The sequence below is a fragment of the Gracilinanus agilis genome, chromosome 4 (genome assembly GCF_016433145.1).
Source record: "Gracilinanus agilis isolate LMUSP501 chromosome 4, AgileGrace, whole genome shotgun sequence".
Classification (NCBI taxonomy): domain Eukaryota; kingdom Metazoa; phylum Chordata; class Mammalia; order Didelphimorphia; family Didelphidae; genus Gracilinanus; species Gracilinanus agilis.
In genome coordinates this window covers 487,428,277-487,452,172 of record NC_058133.1, presented here as the reverse complement: position 1 = coordinate 487,452,172, position 23,896 = coordinate 487,428,277, and the positions used below count along the sequence as shown (strand labels likewise).

The 23,896-nt window shown below is 40.3% G+C and overlaps 1 protein-coding gene across 2 annotated transcripts in view; it reads right to left on the bottom strand.

Annotated features, from left to right (window-relative positions):
* Window positions 1-410: 410 nt before the first annotated feature.
* Window positions 411-23,896, bottom strand: part of TAOK1 (TAO kinase 1) — a 63,597-nt gene continuing 40,111 nt past the window's right edge. The window contains exons 11-19 of one of the 2 annotated variants that reach the window (XM_044672883.1): window positions 23,215-23,418; window positions 22,002-22,136; window positions 19,529-19,765; window positions 18,667-18,795; window positions 16,147-16,350; window positions 15,127-15,366; window positions 7,665-7,877; window positions 6,943-7,125; window positions 412-1,300 (exon numbers count right to left, since the gene is read on the bottom strand). In XM_044672883.1, the coding sequence (XP_044528818.1) occupies window positions 839-1,300; window positions 6,943-7,125; window positions 7,665-7,877; window positions 15,127-15,366; window positions 16,147-16,350; window positions 18,667-18,795; window positions 19,529-19,765; window positions 22,002-22,136; window positions 23,215-23,418 (2,007 nt within the window). In that variant the 3' untranslated portion in view covers window positions 412-838. Of the gene's footprint in view, window positions 1,301-6,942; window positions 7,126-7,664; window positions 7,878-15,126; window positions 15,367-16,146; window positions 16,351-18,666; window positions 18,796-19,528; window positions 19,766-22,001; window positions 22,137-23,214; window positions 23,419-23,896 lie in introns of both variants that reach the window. The other variant, XM_044672884.1, reaches the window with a different exon arrangement.

Genomic DNA, 23,896 nt, shown 5'->3' with positions numbered 1-23,896 from the left:
CTTTACCTCTCCCCATTAGTGCTGGAAAACCACAGCATATACTTGAAGAGGAGTAAAGCTGCCCCAGTGGAGTTTCTTGACTTTCTGACCCTTCCCTTTAAAGGCTCAAAGATTGGGTGTCACAATTGCCTCATGACTGAAACAAAGACCTCTCCTCTGGATGCTGGACACAGAGCACACCTGGATGGCCTGGACCGCTAACAGGCCCATGCAGCTCTCCCCGCAAAAATAAATAAGTAAAAACCAGGCAAGCCCGTTTCTGACCCTGGAGATGGTCAGCTCCCTGGAAACCTTTGGTGTTTCTGGATTTGCCCCCTATCCTACTCTGGGGATGCTGAGAGGGCAGGCTAATTAAACCAGAATTGGAACCTAGGGAGGGAATGGAGATATGCTCACATGCTCTTCTAGTTTAGTACATACCCGCGCTACCTGCCACGAGCAGCTCCCAAGAATCATGGGGTATCAGGAAAGCTCCATCCACACCTTTCATTAAGCTTCTGAGGATAGAGGCACCCAGGAAGTGGTGGTGCAAGCCCATTTGGACTGCATTCAGAAGAGGCTCCTTTCTGGCTAATGCAGAGGGGGTTTTCTACCCATCCCCTGCCCACAGTTCCCCCCACAAAGTAAAAAAACAAAACAAAACAAAAACCACAGCCAGCAGCCAAATACGATGACATCCCATTAGTGAACCCAGAGCAGAACGCTTTTCAAAATGAACCCGATATTCCGTGTGCACCGCAGCGCCCCCGGGACACGGCTGTGGGGATGATGTCTGTAGGCGGCAGGTGCTTTTGGCAGACAGCTCCAGTGGAATTGCCACGCACAATTATTGTTGGAGTTATGTATAAGACATGTGTGAACCATTGGATATTTGTGAAGTAACACTTGTGCTCCTGCTCATGCCCTGCTCTGTCCGTCCCCCAGAAGCCGTCCGCCTCAGAGCCTGGGGGCTGTTGCGGACTCCCATGCCGCTGCCTCGAGGCACCCCTTGCATTGGCCCTGAGGGATGACCCCATGGCTGGGGTCCACCTTGCATTGGATGGCCCCAAGCTTGAGGTGGGCCACCCATGGGATGACCCCAGTGAGGGCCTGGCCCTGCAGTGGGATTGTGGGACCAACCAGAAGCTCCAGGGTAGCTGTGGCTGAATGCCTCAGGGGAGAGATTGGAAAGGACCATATTACTAAAACCTAGCCTCATGCTCTCAGAGTCAAAAGCTTCAATTTCTCTGGCTTGACGCTCTAGCAGGCTTCGTATTCGTTCTGTGCGTTCATTCTGCAAGGCCAACATTTCTTCTTCAATCTAGGGTGAAAAGGAGGAAAAAAGCAACTTTTAGAGACCAAATACTTACAAACTCTCCTTTTATCTTCCAGAAGTAGCCTCTGCTTTCCTTCCTTTGGGAGCCATCCTAATCTTCCTTACAACTGTATACCCTTTTTCTTCCCAGCTCTGCTTATGTTTCCATAAGCTTTTTATCCCTTTCAAATGCCATCTATTCCTTGCAGTCAACTGACTCTTCCAGACATGTTCATTTTCTGAAGCCTCATAGTAATTAATTCTGCCCTTAAAATCCATTCTGACTGGTACCATTACTTGTGTGGATTTCATTCTTCTACTGGACCCTAATAATTAGGCTTCAAGGGCAGGGATTACAGTTTATTTATTTCTGTATATGTCCCAGGACCTAGAGAAGGGTCCTGTACATATAAAGCTACATATGTTAGATGAATTCAATTAAATAAAAAGAAGGAAGTCCCCCCAGCTTTGAAACACAATTATAAATATTAACTACAACTTTTTGGAAACAAATTCAAAAGCAAAACAATACCACATAATAAGCATATTATGCAAAATAATAATAACTATTTCACAAATGTTCAAAATTATATTTTAAAAAACTAAATTAATATAATTAAATGCCAAAAGTTCAAGTTTTATGAGGATTAATTAACTCACCAATGATAGCTGCCCATGGCTGCTCCCCTCCATTACACAAAGATATAGCACAGACACTGAAGCAGTTTGCTCCTGAATCTTATCTAATATTTCAGCTCCATATATTTTAATTTTACTTTTACTAGTTATTTTATTTTTATACTAAAAATCAAATTCAGAGGACTTCTAGAGGTCAAACTAAGCAAGAGACCTGGGAGTTGAAGAGCTAGATGTTGAATTAAAAAGGAAAACCATCCTCTGTTTATGTGGTGGACTTTAAACCAAAGTTTCCCTGGGTAAAAAAGCTCTAAACCAATAAATAGCGAGGTCTAAGCCAGCATCACAGTACAGAAGGAAAAGTCCCAGATCTGCCGCCTAACCCTGTGACCCTGGAAAAGGCATTTCATTCTTTCTGGCTTTGGACACAGCTAATGCAGGAATGTATTCCACCTGACCATAGAGATGTGTCAGGGACTTTGTTTCTCTTGCCTTCTCAATAAGTAGGGCAGGGGGGAAGGAGAGAATATAGAACTGAAAAATAAAAGATAGAATTTAAAAAGAAAGAAAAGTCACTTCCTGTCTCTGAGTCTCTCTTTCCTCATCTACCAGGGGAGGTGGCTGGCTCTGGCAATCCCTAAAGTATCTTTGAACTCTTAATACTGATTCCATTATGGATCCCAAGGAGCATTACCTTCCTTTCTCTTAACTTCTGTATATTTGGAATTGGGGAGATGCCATTTAAAAGTATGTTATATATTTCCTATGGACACGTAGAGACTTTGAAACTACATTTCCCATGATTCCTCATGGCAAACAGGAAGTATGATGATGTAAGAAAGGGAATAAGTCTCCTGGGTGAGGAGGAAGTCGCTCTCTTAGCTACGAGGCGCAGGGCGATACGAAAGGTAAAGATGGCTGAGGCAATGTGAATTCTTACAGGCGCGTGGTCTAATGATTTTTATCTCTATCAGCATGGCTTTAATTAAACTACTAATTTCTATTATTATATCAAGTCTTTATCATTTTTAATCTTAACACTTCTAGCTAACATAGCCACTCAAGTGTTTCTTCACCGAAATAGTCATTTACTCTTGTTCATTACTCTTTTTCTAACTTCCTGCACCTTTAAAGCTTCCTTGATATTGCTATTATAGATATAACCCTAAACACTGTATCTCCAGCCCAAGCCAAAAGCAGGCAAAGGAACTTCCTATATAAATCTGCTCAAGGTGTGGTCATCAGTCACCCAATTTAATTTGATTAAATAGAAGAAAGAATATTTAGCTTGAAAATAAGAGTCTCTTTTGGATAAGATACTGAAATGATGGTGTCAACTCCAATTCACACTCACATTCCAATACAGTCTGAGAGGAGCCAACTGTATAGTACAAACCATTCAACTGTTCATTGATTCTTCAAGCCACTGTGAAGTAGAATACTTTAGGTCTCTGATACTACCATGAGGTTCATAATGAAGTATTAATGGTATCATTACAAAGCAACATTGGCTGGAGCAATTGTATGTGGGCTATCAACTCATCAGTGGGGTAGGCACTGTTCTAGGTGCTAGGAATACAGAGACCCAAATCATTTCATCTTTGTGATGTCTCGTACATATGCCACCTCTTCTCCTTTGACACTGCTACTGCCCCTCTGGAAGTCTTCCTAGAGCACAGGTTTGACCATGTCCTCTCCAATGCTTAAACTCAAAGAGCTCGCTTCTGTTTGCTGTGTAACAGACCACAAGCATCAAAAAGTATGTAAAAGAGGCAGCTAGGTAGCACAGTGGATAGAATGCCAAGCCCAGAATCAGGAGGGCCTCAGTTCAAACCTGACTTCAGAAACTTCCGAGCTGGATGATCCCTGATTGTCTAACCCTTGCCCTTCTGCCTTAGAATTGTTAATAAGACAGAAGGTGGCTTTAAAAATATATAAATATAAATCAGATATTTGGAGGAAGGAACTAGCAGCAAGGGAAAAAGAGAAAGGTTTCTTGCTGCATACAGTTACACATGAGCCAAGCTCTGAGAGGCAGGAGGGAAGGCCTTCTAAGCATTGGAGGTAGCCAGTGCTGGCCACAAACCCTGGAGAGAGGAGGAAGGGGGAGGGGGAGGGGGAGAGGGAGGGGGAGAGAGAGAGAGAGAGAGAGAGAGAGAGAGAGAGAGAGAGAGAGAGAGAGAGTGAGTGTGTGTGTATGTGTGTGTGTGTATGTAGCATCAGGGAGGCCAGTATGTCAGAGCAGTCATTGGGCTGAAGGGAGGCTGGAAAAGAAGGTAGTGATGCTCTCAAAGGGCAGTTAGGTCCTTCATACTCATTCTTTTGTTAGTCGCCAAACATCTTAATTCTCCTTCTGTGATGGCTTTAGAAGCCCAGAGAAGACTGATAGAGAAGTAAACCTTTGACCTCTTAACAGACCTTAGGTACAAAAATATACATTCTTGCCTATCTCCAGCTACAGCCAATGAACTGACTTATCCTGATTAATTGCCCTACTGTATTACAAGGTTATGACTCAACTGCGGACAGCCTCACTGAGAAGTGACAGAGAAAAAGAAGCACCAGAGTGTCATCAAAGGCACTGATCAATTCAAGTCATGAAGCTCAAACAAAGCCATGTGGGATAGGCATTACAGGCATTACACATAATCACTTCTTTGAAAATATTCTTAGGTTGATGAGAATGACTTTATCAGAAAGTAACAAAATGCCTCACAACAGAAGGATAGCCATTGGGAATTGGATACTTCTTCTCAGGAAGTGCCAGTTGTTATGAATGTAAGCCAGCTCTAAAGAGAAGTGAACAAGCCTTCCAGGTGGAAGGTCTCTGGAGATTCAGGATACTAAGAGCACAGGACATTTCCTTTTACTTAAATAGTTACCCAAACTGACATCATTTTAGAGAAGAGCACAATAAAGCTCACTGGTCCTTTGAAAGGAGGGCTAGTTTGATAATGGGCTGAGTGAGCAATTTAGGATTCTTCACATTCTCCAGCATGCAAGATGGATCTTAAGTGAAGGCTGAGAAAAATTAAAATATGAACTCATGTAGGAACTTATATAGTTCATTTGCTTGGTGTTGTAGTCTGAAAACTTAAATTGGATTTAAAGCAATTCCATACCACAATTATCTATTTGGAAACAACTATTGCCTTGGTTTTTGTTCAAAGTTTCTTGTCATCAGGCTATTGTGTTAACAATTTTGTCGCACAATTATGTGTGACAATTCTACTATGTCATTTGAAAATACAGAAACTCTTTTCGAAAAACCAAGTAGCACTTAGAAATGGGTGCTTCTATAACACCTGACATGTTTATTATACTGGCTGATCTTCATCTGGGTTTGCATTCCAGGAGGCCATATTTAACATGACATTAAAAATGCAGAATTCCAATTTAACAACATTATCCCACAAAACAAGAGATGCTAACTAGATAAGGAGGACATAGAGAGCCACTAGGTGGTGCTGAAATGCAAATGTGAAAGCACTACTCCAATATTTCTTCCTGATCTTGCTGCTAAAATTGGCTAATTATTTGGGGAGAAGAGCTCTGAAGTAGGGAAAATTTCCCTTTCATTCATTTTTCCTGAGTGCAAAGGCAATTTTATACTGAGATTTTAGCATCTATACTGAGTCTAAAAGCTAAGCTCACCAACAAGACCGATCTGTTTGTAAACCAGGGTTCATTTTTTATTTTTCTTTTTAAAAAGGATGCATTTGACATTGGCTTTACTATACTGCATAGGAAAGAAAATTCAGAAAAATAGCCTTTTGGAGCAAATGTTAATTGACTTCTTGAAGAAGCAGTCAGCCATGTCAACTGCTGAGTTACAAAAGAGAAATTATTCAGGTGGCTAAAAAAAAGTTAGATTTATCTTAATCAAGCATTTTGTCTTTACTCTAGCAGCTCCAGGAAGAAATGCAAGGAGAGAAGAATATTCCACACTATTCAGAAAGCAATGAAGGCACCGGAGTATGACAAGAATGAAGTCAAATGGAGGATATGTGTTGACGATGAATAAAAGATAGAAACTTGACACAATGAAAGCTGCCAGGTAAGTTTCCATGTCCAAGTATATGGCAGAAGCACAATGAGGCAAGATAGCCTAGAAGGTCCTCCTAAGTGTAAGCACTTGAGCTGGGGGATACTATAATGGTTTGGCAAAAGAATGCTCAAAATTGGAAGGGAGAAGACCTCAGTTCTAGTCCTGACACTATCCCTGATGGACTCTACAGTCTTGGGCAAGATACTCTCTATTCCTTAGTTTTGTCTCCTATAAAAAATAGGAGAGCATAATTGGAGGGTCTCAGAGAAACAGAGTTAGAAAGAGAATGAGAAAGAAAGAAAGAGAACGGGGAGTATTAAGTTAGGCTGAAGAGGGGAAAAGAATCTCTGATCCTTGCCACCTTACACACTGATGCTGCTAAGGCTAGAACAGCAAAGGGCCTGGTATGGGCAACAATCTTCTTTAACTTGGTAATCACTAGGAATTTGTCCAGGCAATGAGAGAAAGGTATATGCCCCTGACCATCCCAGTCAAATAGTGAGGTCTCTTCCTTTCTTTACCACAGAAGTTGTACTAATCCATAGTGAGGTCCACAAAGGGGGGGCGGGGGGGTGGGAGAGCACACCCCCTAGGACTGTCTTAGTCTTAGGGACTCTCTTTCCCTGAATCCCAAACCTTCCATAACAGCACTTAAGGCTGTGAGGTTGTCACTCACCTGACATCAACATGAATTTATTACAAATTGATAACAAAAGAAACTGTCTCAGTGGATTGAGAGCCAGGCTTGGAGATGGGAGGTCCTGGGTTCAAATCTGGCCGCAGACACTTTCTAGCTGTGTGACCCTGGGCAAGTCACTTCACCCCCATTACCCAGCCCTTACCACTCTTCTACCTTAGAACTGATACCAAGATGGAAAATGAGGGTCATTTAAAAAACAAACAAGCTTGCCTCTAAGACAAAGTCTAGAAAGCAATCAGCTATGGCTCTGTCAGACACACATACCTTCTGTTCTAGGAGGGCCCTGCGGAGAGAGACTCTCTGCTCTAGCTCCCGGAGCTCCCGGTCATGCTGGGCCTCTGCCTGCATCTTGATTTTGCTTTGATACGCATTGAGCAGCTCCAGTTCCTGCTGCAGCTGCATCTTTAAGACCTGGCATTCTGCTTCTTGGGCCTCATCCAAACGCAGCTGAGAGGGAAGAAAAGAGGCTGGACTTACACAGAGGGCATGCCCCTGGTGATCCACTTAAGGGTGGGGAAAGGAAAGGAAAGGAGGGCTACCCTTCTTTTAAGCTCAATAGCCTATACAGTGCTGAAGGAATTGGCAATTGGGCTAAATGATGCGAGCCTCTTTATTTAGTACTTACCAAAGAGAGAGAACAGAAAAGTAGCACCCCATTCGAATGGGAAAATGGGGTGAGCTCTCACACAATACTGCTCATTGGCTCACCAAGGGGCCCGACTAAAACTACTGATCTTCAGCAGTTAGAAGGCACATAGCCCCATTCTTAGGACAGGGCCAGGCCAGCAAAGTTCTGAATATGACTGTTTCTATGCTGACTCATTCCCCGTCTCCCACATGGCAGTGCCTGAGGAATGGCCACTCTCCCTCTTGCCCAGTCTGGAACAGGAGGCCCTTGGTCTTCTCTGACTATTCTGGCTCTCCTCAGCTCTTGTTCCTGGTGGAGAGGAAGAGCAGAGCCCGCCCTGCAGTCAAAGTACACTCACAGCTTGAGTGGAGAGCATCTCGTTAATGCTGTGATCATACTGCTCGGCCAGGATGGCCAGTTTCCGTGTCTGCTCCTCCTTGAGTCGCTTGAGAACTGCTTTGTGCTCACTCTTTGGTGTGGTCTCCAACAGGTGGTTCCTCAAGGCTTTGTACTGTCTGGTCTGGATCTTGCAGGTATCTTGAAACTGCTTTTTGATTTGCAATTCTTTAGACTTAGAGAAGAGAGAAAAGATCCATTAGTTAGAAGGCTGGCTTTCAAGTTACTCATCTTGAGAATTTGAGATTTCAAAATGCTTGAAGACAAGACTGAAGGAAAGGAATGGGGAAGTTCAAGGAATACACACAAAGACCAAGGCGATCCAAGGCTGCAGCTGCTTTCAGTTGACATTTGGAACACTGGCATTTTGAGCCAAAGATCCCACTGATGACCAGGCTCTCAACAGTACAAATTTCTTTCTTGGTCAATGTTGTCATGATTTCAATGAGTCATTAAATGTACTCTAGATTGGCATGATAACTCTAGTGATGCATACACACAAAGGGACAAATTCAATGGACCTTTATGAATCAGTATGCTGTGAACAGAAGGTGTCTGTGAGATGGGCTGTACAAAAGGAGATCATGCCAGCAGCAATTTTAGACTTGTCTCTGCTGCAGGATGCTCAGACCTGGCTTACTATTGATGTTAGGTAGAGCCTTAGTTCTAGTTATGCGACTGGCCATAACAAGATAGCTGCAGCATAGAAGTTCTTCCTACTAAGTTAATACTACTATTGACTTTCCCCTTCAGGAGAGCAAACAAATCCCTTGGAAATGGCTTACTCTGATACCACAAGCAAAAACAACAAAAAAATGTTGGTGGGAGAGCTAGGTGACTTAGTAGATAGAGAGGCAGGCCTGGAGACGGGAGGACCTGGGTTCAAATATGATCTCATACACTTCATAGCAATGTGACCCTGGACGAGTCACTTAACCCTACACTACCTAGCCCTTATAGCTCTCAATGCTCAGTATCAATTCTAAGTCAGAGGGCAAAGGCTTATTAATGAATTAATTAAATGAAAGGTATTTGTGACTGCCTCTTTCTCAGAACCCCTTCCCCGACAAGCACCGTGAAGAATACTCCTGGGAGCATATCTTGTTCCCGGTTTTAGCTAGCCCACCTCACACTATATCTCCTGCCTCCTAACCAGACTCCCTTTGCTTGCTCCTGCTTGCTGCAAAGTAGGCCTCCTCAGGGACTAATAGGACACAAAGAAGACTAATCTAATCACCTGCTTCTGTCAATGGACTGATCTCAACACTGATACTCTGCCTGGACTCATTCTCAAGGATTAATTAACAAGCTATAAACCTTTTCAAACTATTTTCATCACAGGGATTATGAGCCCCCAGGTACAGAAACCTACTCCAAATGCCACTTCCTTCCACCTAGTTCAATCTCTTCCTATCCCTCCCAACCCAATCCCAGATCTGGGCTATGCCTTTGTCCTCTCTGGAACCCCTACTCTGTCACTTACACATTTCTTCCGTCTTATCTCTTTTCTTTTTTCATTTCATCTATCTTCTGGCACTCACTTAGACCTGGATCCTTCAGTAACAAAAATCATATCATTTCCCAATTAGCTCTGCTCCTGGACTTCATGACCTCTAGAAACTCATCTTTCTGCAAGATAAATCAACTTGAAAACTCCTGCCCTTGATTGGAGAGGGTGGTGGTGGTGGTGATGATGGACACTGGAAAGCTCCTTTTAGATCCTCTACCATTTAATATCTCATCACTTCCAACTTGGTTGCAGAACTTTATCATATCTCAACACTGGGCATCTGTCTGTCCATCCCTAGACTTTTCAGCTTCTCTTTTATAGACTGTCTTAAGCCTTTTTTTGGTAACCTAGAGCTTAGCACAGTGCCGGGCATACAGAAATGCTTACTCCAGGTTCAATGACCCTGACTTTTTCCTCTTAAATCTTTCCCCTTTTCCATATCTTACATCTTCTGATTCTGAAATATGGCTCCTTTTTGATCAAACTGCCAGGCTCTTTGGCCATTTTTTCCAGTACTTCTGATTCCCTGTTGGGGCGGAAAAATTAGAATCTTCCTTGCTTCTCTCTGCTACTATCACTCAGGAGTATCCTTTTCTTTTGTGATGATGCTCTTCAAATTTATCACCTAATCGAGATCCTGGTGGCCATTATTCACTGACTTGCAGGACATATGCCTTCTTTCCTTATTAAGTTCTGTGCCTGACTCATAGTCTTTTTCCACCTCAACTCCTAACTCCATTCTAAAGGAGTTTCACTTTCCAATTACTTGGTTCATCAAATTTCCATGATGTGGTCCTCCATTTCACTTCAGTGACATATCAGGATGGTCATACCCTGGGATCTTGCTATTACTTCACAAATTCTAAAATTCCATTATCTCATCAGAATATTTTATCATTCCACCTTTCCCTAACTCTGTTCTTTATCCCTCCTGTGACATCCATTTCTTTTACCTCTCAGTCATTTCTTAGGTCACTAACCCTACTACACTCTCCTTATTTCCCTATCTCAACCCAGTGGTGAATCAATCTAACTACACTTGGATCCCTTGTCCCCTTTCCTATCTTCCAATCCTGCTTTGTTCAACTCCAACACTGGATTACTCTAGCCAGACTCATTACTCTTTATGTGCTACTAAATGAAGCTGGAAAAAAATCTTAAAACTGTTCTGACTGGGTGAAGTTCAAATCTTATTTGAGTCCTCACTACAGCATAGCAATCCTTTTGCACCTCCATAATCAATTTATTCTATCACTCACCAAAATGGTCCTAAATCTTTTCATTCAGTTTCAAGCCTCCCATAGCATCCTCTTCCCCAGTGTTTTATACTTCATCCCCCTGCCCTGTCCTCACTAAAACTGAGGCTATTTAGTGAGAGATTCCATCTTGTCTCATATCAATCAGACATTTTCCCACATTATTTTCTCATCTTCTCCAGAAAATTGTCCCCACACTATCAACTTCACTCTTCTCCATCTATGCCTTCTCCATCCTCAAAAAAGCCTCACTTGATCTGTCCATGTCCATTAGGGCTGCTCCTCCCCTTCTCAGCTTAACTCCTTGAGAAAGCTGCTTATGCTCAGCACCTCCAGTTCCTTTCATCATTGCTAAACTCTGCAATCAGGGTTCCAACCTCACCATTCAACTAAAATCACTCTCTTCAAAGTTAACAATGATCTCATGACTGTCAAAACTAATAGTCTTAGGGGACAGTGGGTGGCACAGTGGATTGAGAGCCACAGAACCCATTCCTTAACTTCTTTCAAGATTTAGGCCAAATTTCAACTTTAGCAGAACAGTTTTTCTAGTCCCTCCTGCTAATGTCGTTCTTCTGAAATTACATTCCACCTATACTGCATATTGTTGTCTGCTCCATTAAAATGGCCAGGGCTGCTGGTACTTTTTCCTTTCTTTGCCAGCATCTGGCACATAGTAAGTGCTTAATAAATGCTTACTGACAGAGAAATTAAAACCATGCTTAATTCTTCTATAGTCCAGAAAAGTTATTAAAAAGTCATATCCAGGTACATCAAGGTGACACAGTGGACAGAGTACCATGCCCAGAGACAAGAAGTCCTGGTTTCAAATCTGGTCTCAGATACTTCCTAGTTATGTGATCCTGGGCAAGTCATTTAACCCCAACTGCCTAACCCTAACCGTTCTTCTGCCTTAGAAATGAGATAGTATCAATTCTAAGATAGAAGGTAAGGGTTTAAAAATTTTTTTTAAAGAAAGTCAAATCAAACTGATGCCAAAGAACAAAAATAAGTCACTATTCTTCTGTGATCTGTTTGAAAGATAAAGTAAATCAAGCCTAGAATTAGGAAAGGACCCAGGTTCATGGTTTGTCCTGACAACCATCCTGATTTCCTGGCCCCAAGCTACTTTCCTTTTAAAATTTTAAAACATTCATTTTTTAAATGTTCACTTCCAAATTCTCTCCCTCCCCTAGCCACTAAGGTTGGCAATACAATTTCCATTATCCATGGGAAGTAAGGCACTACCTATGTTTGTATTAGCCAAGACCAAGCTACTTTTCTCACTTTAAGACATATTATTTCCTATCCTGCCTTTCCCAGCCTCCCAAACACCATACTGCTTCTTTTGGTGGCATTCCCTCTTCCTTCTTCATGTCTTTTGCTCTGGCTGTCTCCCTGCCACATCCTGGGTCTGTGCCAAGATTCAGTTCTCCACTGCCTTCTCCATAGGGTCTATCTATTCTTGCCCCCTCAGCTCCTACTTCTCTCCCTTTCTTATAAAATGACTTTGTATTTATTTGACACATACTGATTGGCATATACATTGTGTCTTCCAATAGAATGCAAGCTCACTGAGGGCCAGAACTGGTATATTTATGTCTCTCTTTTCAGGGCACAGCATAGGATCTTGTTTCAATGCATGTGAGTTAACTGGCCACTGAATTTTAAATATAGAAATGCATATGGCAGGGGCTTCCTCACAAGGAGCAAACACAACCAGAATAACTAAAAAAATTCTAATTTATCTAACTGCACTGCCATAAATCCAGCACACTGATTCAATGAACATCACACACATAAAAAAAAAAAATAAAAAGGGGGGGGGGTGATACACACTGTGTAAGAAATGAAGAAGCCTTTTGTTTTCTTTGGTTATACTTGGAGAAAATGTGCTCCAAAATTCTTTGCACTAGGACCCTGACCTTTCTGAGGAGTTTTCCTCTCCATTGAAAGAAAATGATAATTTTGCATGTTTAACTGATATGCAATCTGATTGGCATCAGCTGTTTTGCAGTCCTTACCCAGGCCCCCCCTTTGCAGACTGGATTTCTGGCAGAGAGTCCTTGTTCACAGTACTATGACATCAAGGCTATTCTGTCCTCACTTTCCACCCACTCCCTTGAGACTCCAAGTCATAGTCACATGCCTTGATTCTACTTGAGGTCTTGAGAGAATTTCTTTGAGCTAAGTGGAAAATGAAATTACACACACACACACACACACACACACACACACACACACACACACACAATGTAATTTTATATATATGATGCCATATCTCTGAAGCAAAATGCTTAGTCCTTAGAATCCTTCCTGAATTCTTTTGTCAGAAACTGAGTTGAGAAAAGACTCGGAGGCTATTGCCACATCATGCCATTCTTTTAACAAGTTTTCTTATTTTAAATGCTATATTATGAAAAGCACCCAAAACTTCTACCTCACTGGTCTGAGGGCAGAAAAGAAGGACTTTATGAAAAGGACAGGGTGAGGAGAGGGGTGATTTTACTTGGCAGGGAGGAGAAGAGAAATGAGGGAATGCTAACAAATCAGCTAGGCTGTGAGATAGAATTAAAAGTTTAACTTGAACTAAACTGAAAATTCAGAGAGGGAAAACCCCTAAATAACAGCTGGAATACTTCAGATGGAAGAAATCATCTTCAACAGAGAACAAAATAGCATTTTCTATTCATATAAAATAAGTAGGTAAATTACAACATGAAGGGAAACACACTCATTACTCTCCTTGCTAAATTAATAGCCTTGAGTCTATGTCCTTGCTCAATCTCCCCCATCCCCAGCCCTCCTCCAAAGAAGAGGTATTTCCTGGTTAGGTCCTTCTATCCAACTCCACTGACTGCTTCTAAAGCTGAGAGAAGACACATTAGGAGGTTAGTTAGGTGCAAGGTGGTTAGTTTACTGCAAATGGTGTGATCACCATATCCCCAGACATGGAGCAAATGAAAAGCTGGTGGTCCAATGGCTGAAGAAATGACAAAGCCCTAACAAACCACAGCCTTTGGAGTGTGAATGGGAAAATCCTATTCCCCTTATGAATCTATATTTTATTATTCTATAATCCTGTAGTACTTTATAGCTATATTGTTCTGATATTGATATCCCGCCTCCCCCACCATGACTTAAACTTCTGACCTTAATCATAGGAGGCCAATGAAACTGTACATCCTTCTCATTTGCTCTGTTATGAATCTGTGCTTTTCCTACAATAGGCCAAAGGCTTGGGCCCAAACCACAGGCTAATGCCTTATAACTAACTATATAAGGGATCTTCTCTTAAGGCTAGGTGTCTTCTGGTGCTAACCAGAGGCCAGCCTTATTGGGAGACTGGATCCGTCTCTCAATAAACCTATTTCTTTTTGACTTGGAGCCTTTGTTTTATTTTTTGGAGTCTTGGCTAATAATTTTCTCCAAAGGGGTTAGAGGACTCTTTAGGTGCTGCTGGTGTTGGAATCACAAATAAAACGCATCTTATTCTTGAAACTTTTCCCCTTGAAGAGACCATCGTTCATTTAGCAGCAGAGCATAAAGGAGACAGAGAGTGTTTAGAACAAATCCATCTAGCTACTGCCAAGCCTCAGGTTTCTCAGTCATATCTGAAGTAAGGAACAACAGTACACTGGTGGGAGATCAAAAGAGTGTCATTTCAATCATGCACCTGGTCTACTCTATCCTTTCCAGGGTAACTCCTCTGGAGCCTGGAGGAGGCTTCAGTTATTTGGATAACATGCTGCGACTTGTATTTTGTATTCACTAGGTAGCTCTGCCCAATAGTACTGCCAATCTCATTCCACTCCAACAGAGTTACAGGGTAGAGAATGCAAGCTCTGCTCCCAAAAGAAGAGGCACCAGCAGGAAAGCACCCAATGTCACTCACCCCTCACTAGACTTGGGAACCCTTCCTAGACATGGATAAGGACTTAAGGTAGAACTATTTGGAGATCTAACTCTATCAATGACAATTATGCTACGGGTTCATGGCTATTTTAAATTCAATTTTTCTACCCATTAAAATTCTATTCTTTTAGTGCTATGACCATTTTGTTCCCTCTCTTCCAATATCAGACACCACAGATCAGCAATATTTTTTAAATTTAAAAATATCCATATCTGTAACATTAACAAATGAGCAAAACTGAATTTGGGTTGATTTTTAGAGATGACCAAAAAAGCCACTTCATTTGGAAAATTAAAATGATTTAGAAATCATGTTTTCACCTGAAACTCAAGAAGAAAAATGATCATATACAGAATTAAATTTGCTCTCCTGCCACTTGGGGTAAGACCTTAATGACATGGACTGGCAGGGCCAACAGGTAACCTGGTTAGGGATGGGAAAGCATTGTGTAGGTTCTATTACCCTTCTATGAGATGGTCATAACAGCTTCCAGGGATAGGCATTGTTCTTGAATTAATAGCAATCACCTTCATTTAGGAGTGTGCTTTTCTTCCTGAACTGTGCCCACATCAGAGGAAAGAGCATGCCAGAAAGGTAACAAAGATGGTAGCATATTATAGATGGGTAATGAATCACAGAGAATTTCAGGAAGAGATAGATATGAAGCCTGGGAAAGATCCAGTGTCTCTAGTTTACATTCCCTGCCTTCCCCTTCTGAGAATCCATCTAACTGCTCACATACCTTTAGACTCTTGGGCTGCTGCCTAACCTCCATGACATGCTTGCGCCGCAGCTCACGTTCTCGTCGCTTGTTGTATTCTAGCTGGTTAGTCAGCTCAGTCTGGTGCTGCAGTCGGATCAGTTCACAGCGCATCTTCTGAATAGTACTGAGGTGGCGGAACTCGAGTTCTTGCATGGACTCATGCTGACGCAGCAGCATGGCGTGCTCCAGGTCCTTCTGGGTCTGCCTTTTATTTAATTCCTAATCCAGAACAGGAGATAGGCAGGAGGGGTGAGAATTATTACTGTGGACTGTCCAAACTCCACACACACAACCTGATACATAGCATGGCCAGTTAAAGAGTTCTTAAAATGCAGTTCTTGTGACCACAGATCTGATCCAATGATTTTGGGTAGGGTTTTGTTGTTAGACTGGAGTACAAATTTCCTTATATATTTTGTAATCTTCATATACTTCATAAATCTTCCTAGATACTATGGCTAACATTCATTAAATTTAATTTTTTCAACAGGTTTAAACTATATCTAGAGCTTATTTTTAAGCCATCTTGTCAAATGAAAGTGAAAATCAGAGTCCCTAGAGCAGGGGTCGGCAACCTTTTTGGCCACGAGAGCCATAAATGCTACATTTTTTAAAATGTAATGTTATGAGAGCTGTACAGTGCTCACAGTGCCACTCCTGTAACAGCGCCTGAAAAAAAATTGACTTTATGGCTCCTGCAGAAAGAGCCATATCTGGCCCTCAAAAGAGCCAGATATGGCTCAAGAGCCATACATTGCCAACCCCTGCCCTAAAGGCTAAGAGGTATAACAAGGCTAAATATCTAACTGGCATTCTGGCTTCTACAAGAGTAGACCAATTAAAAAGATTAGGATTAAGAAAAATGCATTAAACTGGATCTAACACATACTCTTATGACATGTTACTTAGAAGACAGAGGCCATAAATGATCACATTCATTTACTCATATTTATACCTGACACACATTTTCTAGACATTTCTTGCCCTCTTCTAAAGTACCTCTCTAACAAGGTCCTGCTCCAAATTGTGCCGACCAAGCAGCATTCTTCTCTTGAAGCGACGGCACTCCAGCTCCAGGTATTGCCTTTGTCGTCTAAGGAGATTGGCCTCCTCTTCTGCTTGGAAGTGCTGGATATTCTCCTTTTGTTTGGAGAGCCATTCTTGTTTTTCTTTCTTTGGGGTACTCTGGTTTTCATTCAGCTCCTGATAAAATAATTCAGACCAAGCTCTATTAGCTACATACTGATAAAGTCAGTTACAATCAGACTAAGTCCTTTTGTGTCTATACAAAAGAGACTCAGAACCTTACCTGCAATGGCCAAATCCTGTCCTGAAGATGCTATTTCAATACTAGACAACCTTAGTCTCCAGAGTTCCCCAGAATAATTTTCTGTTTCTTCTTGGCATTAACAGACAGTGATGAAAGGGCAAGTGGCTTGGGCATCAGGAAGCACATGTGCTTGTTAGCCTCAAGCTCCATTAAAAAAAAAAATTAAAAAAACCAAAAACCCTTACCTTCTGTCTTAGTTACAACTCTACAAGGGCTAGGTAACTGAGATTAAGTGATTTGTCCAGGGTCACAAAGCTAGGAAGTGTTTAAGACTAGATTTGAACCCAAGTCCTCTTGATTCTAGGCAGGACACTCTATGCACTGTGCTACTGAGCTGCCCCCAAGAGTTCCATTTTTAAAAGGCTATAGAATCATGAGTAATAGTTGAGAAAACCCACCCTGGTTGGAGTGCACCATACTGTCATATGACTTTATCCTAAGAGAATCCTCAAGAATGCTAGAAGGTAGTGCTCTAGGGATACCATGATAAGAAAGGCATAAAATGTGTGACTGAAATAGTTAGAAAGATTATAAATAGCAATGGTGTGAAATTTTAAGTTAAAACTTTGAAGTAGGATAGTTCTGTGTAGAATAATTCTGAATGGAAAAATAAGCAATAATGGGTAGTAAAGTAGAGCCCTTTCAACTTTCAGAGTTGAAAGATAACCTCTGAAATCCTGTGGTTTCTTACCTTATTCCAACCACGACTGCAACCATTCATTTCAATAAAAATGCTTTTACATCAAATAAGGGGGAGGGGAAATGGTCAATAGGTTTAATAATGTGAAAGATAGAATGGTCAATGGACTGATTTAAAAGTCTTCACTAGATTCTTTGGAGTTGAAAAGTTTTAAATAGAATTCATACCATGCTAGTTCAAGAAGACTACAAAACTTTTAATATCACCCCAATCTTCTATCAAAATGAAACAGAAAAAATATAAACTTATAAATATTTATAATAAAAAAAATAATTTCTAAAAACAAAATCTAATAAGTTAATTCATAAAGAAAATACATGGCAAAAGTCATCAAATCTGACTTGCTTAGGCAGTTATTTAAAACCCCTATTTCTTCTTTTTATTTATTTAATTAACTGATTTAAAATGTTTTCCCATGGTTACATGATTCATGTTCTTTCCCTCCCCTCCTCCCACCTCCTCCTGATGCCAATGCGCAATTCCACTGGGTTTTACATGTGTCACTGATCAAGACCTATTTCCATATTATTGATAATTGCACTAGGGTGATTGTTTTAGAGTCTATATCCCCAATCTATCCCCATTGACCCATGTGATCAAGTAGTTGCTTTTCTTCTGTGTTTCTACTCCCCCAGTTCTTTCTCATAGGTCCCTCAGAAATGTCTTGGATCATTGTATTGCGGCTAGTTGAGAAGTCCATTGCATTTAAAACCCCTATTTCTAATGGGCACTGATTTCAACATTTTTAATAATATCAAACTCTGATAACCCAGATATACTCATCATTAAATACAGATTTTAATTAAATACTGTTTTGGGGAAGCAATGTGGCTCAGTAAACTGAAAGCCGGGGAGGTCCTGGGTTTAAATCTGGCCTCAGACATTTCCTAACTGGGTGACCCTGAGCAAACCACCTAACCTCAACTGCCTAGCCCTTTCAGCTCTTCTGTCTTGGAACTAATACTTAGTATTGATTCTAATACAGAAGATGAAAAAGTTTAAAAACAACAACAACAACAACAACAACAACAACAACAACAACAACAAGTTGTCTTCTAAACCAACTTTGTCTGACTTTTGAATCTTCTCTACCACTTAAAGCCAAATAGCTATATTGTATCATAAGGAATGCAAATTTCCCCCACATGTTCCATTTAATTATTTCTTTCAAAATGCTTGCTTTATTCTTAAGGTACCATGCTTACATTTCTAGGTATAATGGAATGGATGAGTAATTAAAAGTAAAAGAAAATAAAATAAATAATAAATAATCACTATGTATAGTCAGGGAATACTCATTTAACAGCTTACATATCTGGGAACTGCTGTAGCCTAATCTCAACTGGTTGGATACTCTGTGAACCTTGATCCCACTTGAGAAGTGGTTGCCCAAGCAAACTTCTTCCTCCTGGTTCATCAAGCCTGCATATACTGTGGGGAGGCCAAGAGCCAAGATCTGGCCTGAGAAGTTGCATGAAAAGAGAAATACCTCCTTCAGTTGCTCTTTCCGTAGTTTGTACTCTCTCTTCTGGGATTCTAAAAAGCTATTCAGTTCTTTTTTCTGCTGTGCTTGAATATGTTGCTGGAATTTCTTCTCCTCATTGGCCATTACCTTAGCCTATTGAAAAGCAAGAAGAGATGAGTTGATGCAACTTTTAACTTAATTTACTTTATGACGCAACAGATATCTTAACTTATATAAGGTTAAGTTGCTTACTTAAAACCACTATTTCTCTCACAACTACCCTTTATTTGAAGAATGGCTACAGGATGCCAGTACAATCAATGGAAAAGTCAAACTCAAACAAAATAATTAGTTGTTTATTGACTAATTAATCAATCACCACGCTCTAATATCATGTAGGCAGAAGCTATTTTCTTCCAACTAACACTCAATTTTTAAAAATCCAATGTAGAATAATGTGCTAGAAAATAACACACCGATCTGACAATTGGAGAAACTGAGACACAGATTGGTTTGAATGATTTGCCTCAAAACTGATAAAAGCAAAACAATGGAAGTGCCATTTTCTGATCATTCAAAATTCTGAAGGCTATGAAAGAGAACTTTGCAGCTACCACGGCTAGTTATCCATAAGCATGGTTTAGCTCTAAAATGAAGGGGACACACAGGAAAACCACTTCCACCTTTCCATGCTTCATCTCCAACCAAACAGCAGAAAGTAAAACATCTCCCAAAATTATAGAAATTCTATATGAGTAAGAGTTTCCCCTTAATTATCAATCTGCGTGGCTCCTGGGAATAGATATACACAACACCAAGTGTCATTTCTCTATCAGAGATAAGAGATGAGCTTCAACCAACATACCAGTCATCTCCATGTCCCTACCTCCTTCTCCATGGCCGCTTGGTGCTTCTTAATCAACTTTTCCATTTCGGCAGCAAAATTGTTCCGCTGTGTTTCAAGGTCTTTGTCCAGCCGGAGGCGGTGCTCATCCATCTCAGCCTTGAGCTTGTTCTCCAGTGCCATCAGCTGCTTCTGGTGCTGTCGCCTCATGCGCTTGTAGCCAGACATTTGTTCTCTCAGTTCTGAGTCTTGTTCATGTTCTTGCATCTGCCTTGTAACCTAGGTGTGTTGGGACAAGGAAAAGGATAAAATAATGAGAAGTCTTTCCTCCTATTCCTTTGAAACAAGCCAGTCTTAGACCTATTTGTACTAACTTGGTCAGATGGAAAACCACATCCAAAATACGTCTGCCTCAAGTACAAGTTAGTAGTTGGCACATTTCAGTGGCAGGACCCTCCCACCCTCTCTGATCCTTACTCTCCTGGCCATTTAGGATGAGTCTCTTAGCCTCCCTGGGCCTATATTTCCTCATCTACAAAATGGCAGGTCTGGACTAGAGGGCTAAAGATCCTAGAGAGACATTCTATTTATGTCAGCCTTGGGTTTGGTACTAGTTAATGTTGTTTTACACTAGATGAGCCAGAACACCTATTAAACTTGGTCAGGACCTAAGTTCAGTGAGCTGCCTAGCACTATGGCTCAATGACTCATAAGCAGAAGGTTAACAGGTCCAAATGTCCTATAAAAATCACTGGAGGAAAAAAGATATGACATAGATGAGAGAAAGGACTACTGGAAAACATGGCAGAAAGAGATACAGGAGTTAGGAGGCCTCAGGCTGAATTTGTATCAACAATGTCTTGAGAAAAAAAGAAATTTGAGCTTGAAATGTGTGTGAAAAACATGTAGGACATGTTTCTCCACGAAGTTTAGCACTGGTCAGGCACTTCAGTCCCAATCAGGTGTTTACTGGCACACTACAGATCTGCATCTGTAAAGGTCCTGGATTTAAGCTTGCTATTTCTATACTAATTGTAGGGAGAGGATGAGGCAACCGACCAGTGGCCTGATAAGTATTTGAAGATTTAACATCTCTGCCTTGATCACTGTCCAGAGATGGGGAGGAAAGTAGTGGTAATGTGGCAAGCTTTGGGTCCCTGGACTTAGATCATGTCTCAGGCAGTTTAACTGAAACTTCATCAGAGGGCACAAAATTCCTTGGATTTGAGGCAGTCCACAAATAATGTTCAGTGACCCAAAGGGCTGTGGGAAATAATTTTAGCAAAACTGGAAATGTTACCAATAGCCTTCTTAGAGAATGTATTTTTTGGATGAAATTTTAGAAGAGGAATACCCTCTTCTGAATGAGAAAGTATGAGTTTGCTACAAATTAATAAGAGTTTTAGACAACAAGATTCCAAAGTTTAGAATGCTTTAAAAAAAAATAAAACATGTCCATAGCATCTACAGGCTTCTGGCACAAGAGAGACAAAGTCAAGGAGACACTATTTTGCTTAACTAGTTCTGCTGAAATTTACAATCTGGACCCAATTTTATAAAAAGCTAAAATAACTAAACCAGTGGAAGGCCAAGGTACACCTTTATAAATGAACTCACTAATACTCTGACTATCCTTATAAAGTACAAAGCTATGTGTTTTAATGTTCGTTTGTAGAAAGGTGGATTAAAGATAGAGGGCATTTAAGTTATAGAACAAATTGTAACGCCTCCTCTCTATTTCTTAAACAGGCTTTGTCCTTTTCCAGAGGATCCTCCGTTTCCATAACTCACCTACCTTTCCAGGTCCATTTTAGATGCTATCTACTTCATCAAGTTTTCCTTGATTTCTTTTCTTTTCTTTTTTTTAATTTTAAACCCTTAACTTCTGTGTATTGACTTATAGGTGGAAGATTGGTAAGGGTAGGCAATGGGGGTCAAGTGACTTGCCCAGGGTCACACAGCTGGGAAGTGTCTGAGGCTGGATTTGAACCTAGGACCTCCTGTCTCTAGGCCTGGCTCTCAATCTTTCCTTGATTTCTTAAGAGATCTAGTCTCTTTGAACTACAGCAGCACTAAATACCCTTCTTATGGTGACTTTAGGGTACTCTATAGTAATTACATGATTATGCCAATATTCTTAGATCATAGAGGAGTCAAATACCCTCGGGCAAGACCAGATTAAGATGTAATTGAGAAATATTTAACAAAATAAATAAAAATACAACTAAACATAGATAATGTTAATATGTGGTTTTAGAAGAGGATACATGGTTTAATGGCCCCATTTCTACTCAAGTATGACATCACTAGTCTTACTCATCTTTGCATCCTGCATAAAACTGAATAAAGTGCCAAGAACTTCGCAGATACACCTCCAAAATTATTAAAGAAATTAATTTATACTCCTGCTTGGGGGGTATACATAGAAGCATCCAAAAGCACAGCTGAAGACACATCAAAGCCCAAAATGAGATGTACATATGTTTAAGTCTTAAGAGTCCAATAAAGAACATACCAGTGATGCGGTGCGTATGGTAGCAAAATGTTCTCGATTACGGTAATGTGACTTTTGGCGAGATACTTGGGGTGGAGACTGTGGTTCTGATGCCCTTGTTCTTGGATCTGCCTCTTCTCTATAATTTTCTTCCTCCTGAGAAGTGAGAATGTCACCAATAATTTAGTAGGTAAATAAATAAAATTTAATCATAATTTTGAGGAGATCAAATGTTTGGCATTTTGATTCCTTCAAAGACAACTTAAATCACTTAAATAAGCATTTATAAACAAAAAAACATATATGCAAGCCTAAAAACTAAGATTTTTCGGCATTTTACCTATAATTTACTTAAAAACCAAGAGAATTTCCCTGAATACATTATATAAGAAAATGAACTCAGGATACTGAAATACTTAATGGCTACAATTCCATTCTTCACATTATGTGGGGAAGCAAGGTCAGTTTTAATATAAGCAGAAAAAACACAAACATGCTTTTAAGATCCCATAAGTCACAGCAATGTGCAGTCAGTCTATTCTTTATACTATGAATCTGTGAGTCATGATGAGGTAAACAGTAATTAAGGATGCTGTCACCCTAGCCAAATACTTCAGAAAGGCATCTCATCATTTCACATATGATAATGAAACAAGCTACTATCTTCCCCAAAAGAAATATCATTGATTTGGCATTTGTACCATGATGCATGTTGTCTTAGCAGCAGCATGATGATTACACAACTTGTCTATGAACAGTTCCAAACAATAGAATGTTCACAAAGTATTGTCTCTTTCACATGAGTGTGGTAGTATCCTTAAGTAGAAATGTTTTAGTAGCAGCCTATTAACTGAGTGAAACATTTCTTTCATTGCTGTAGTCTACTGATATTTGAGAATGTATACAAAAGAGGCAAGACCAAAACTAAAATACAGCTAAACTCTGGCATGGAAACCAAGAGATTTCATTTTAACACAAAACTATAAGCAACACTACAGAGAAAGTGGTACCCAAAAGAGCTTTTCAAATTTAACCACTGCATTGTCATCTAACTTCCAACATATTTAATTAGTGCATAAATTTTCATCTCTGTGTAAAGTAACCTTCTCCCCCACCCCCCAAATTTAGGTATGGAGTAGAAAGTTAATTTTGCCATTTCCATATTTGAAGCAAGTTAAATTGATTCCCTACCATAATTACTTTTTATCATAATCTTTTTGAAACATATACTCACAGGTTTTAAATGGATGACAGAGCTATTAGACATCACTGTATGGTCCCCCTCCATCATATCTAGTTCACTTTTGTCATCTGAGGCATCTGGAAGACTGTTAACACTACTGCTTTGGCTACTGGCACTGATAGACATACTGGGAATGGACTGATTACTTCCAACACTATTCACTGTTCCTGTTCGGCCAACACCATGATCTTGCTCCTACGAAAGAACATTCAGTTAAAATCTTTATGTTACTAATGAACTAGGTCAGAAGCTGCCTAATTATCACTTTCTCTGGAAAAACTTATCAAAAGAAATTTGCTTTATTAAGAAATGTTTACTGAAATTTGAAAAGCTTCCAAGTGTCAGCTCTCCTTTGTTAAGAGAAATATCCATTTATATGATAAAGTTAGATAATCTTCAAAATTTATCATGGGATTTTTCATAGCTTGTTATTCAACTCAATCTCTGATACTATCACCACCACCACCACCATACTAGCCATCATTTATGTAGCACTAAAGTTTATAGCACCCTATTTTGGTATGTGCATTTCCTCTAGATTCATGTCTAATAATATCTTTAGGTCGTAGCAACAATAGGTTTTGATAGCAGGGTGCAATGATTTAAAATATTGCATTCTTAAGGAAAAAAATTCTGGGAAGAGCCCAATCTATGGCATTTATTATTTTTTTTC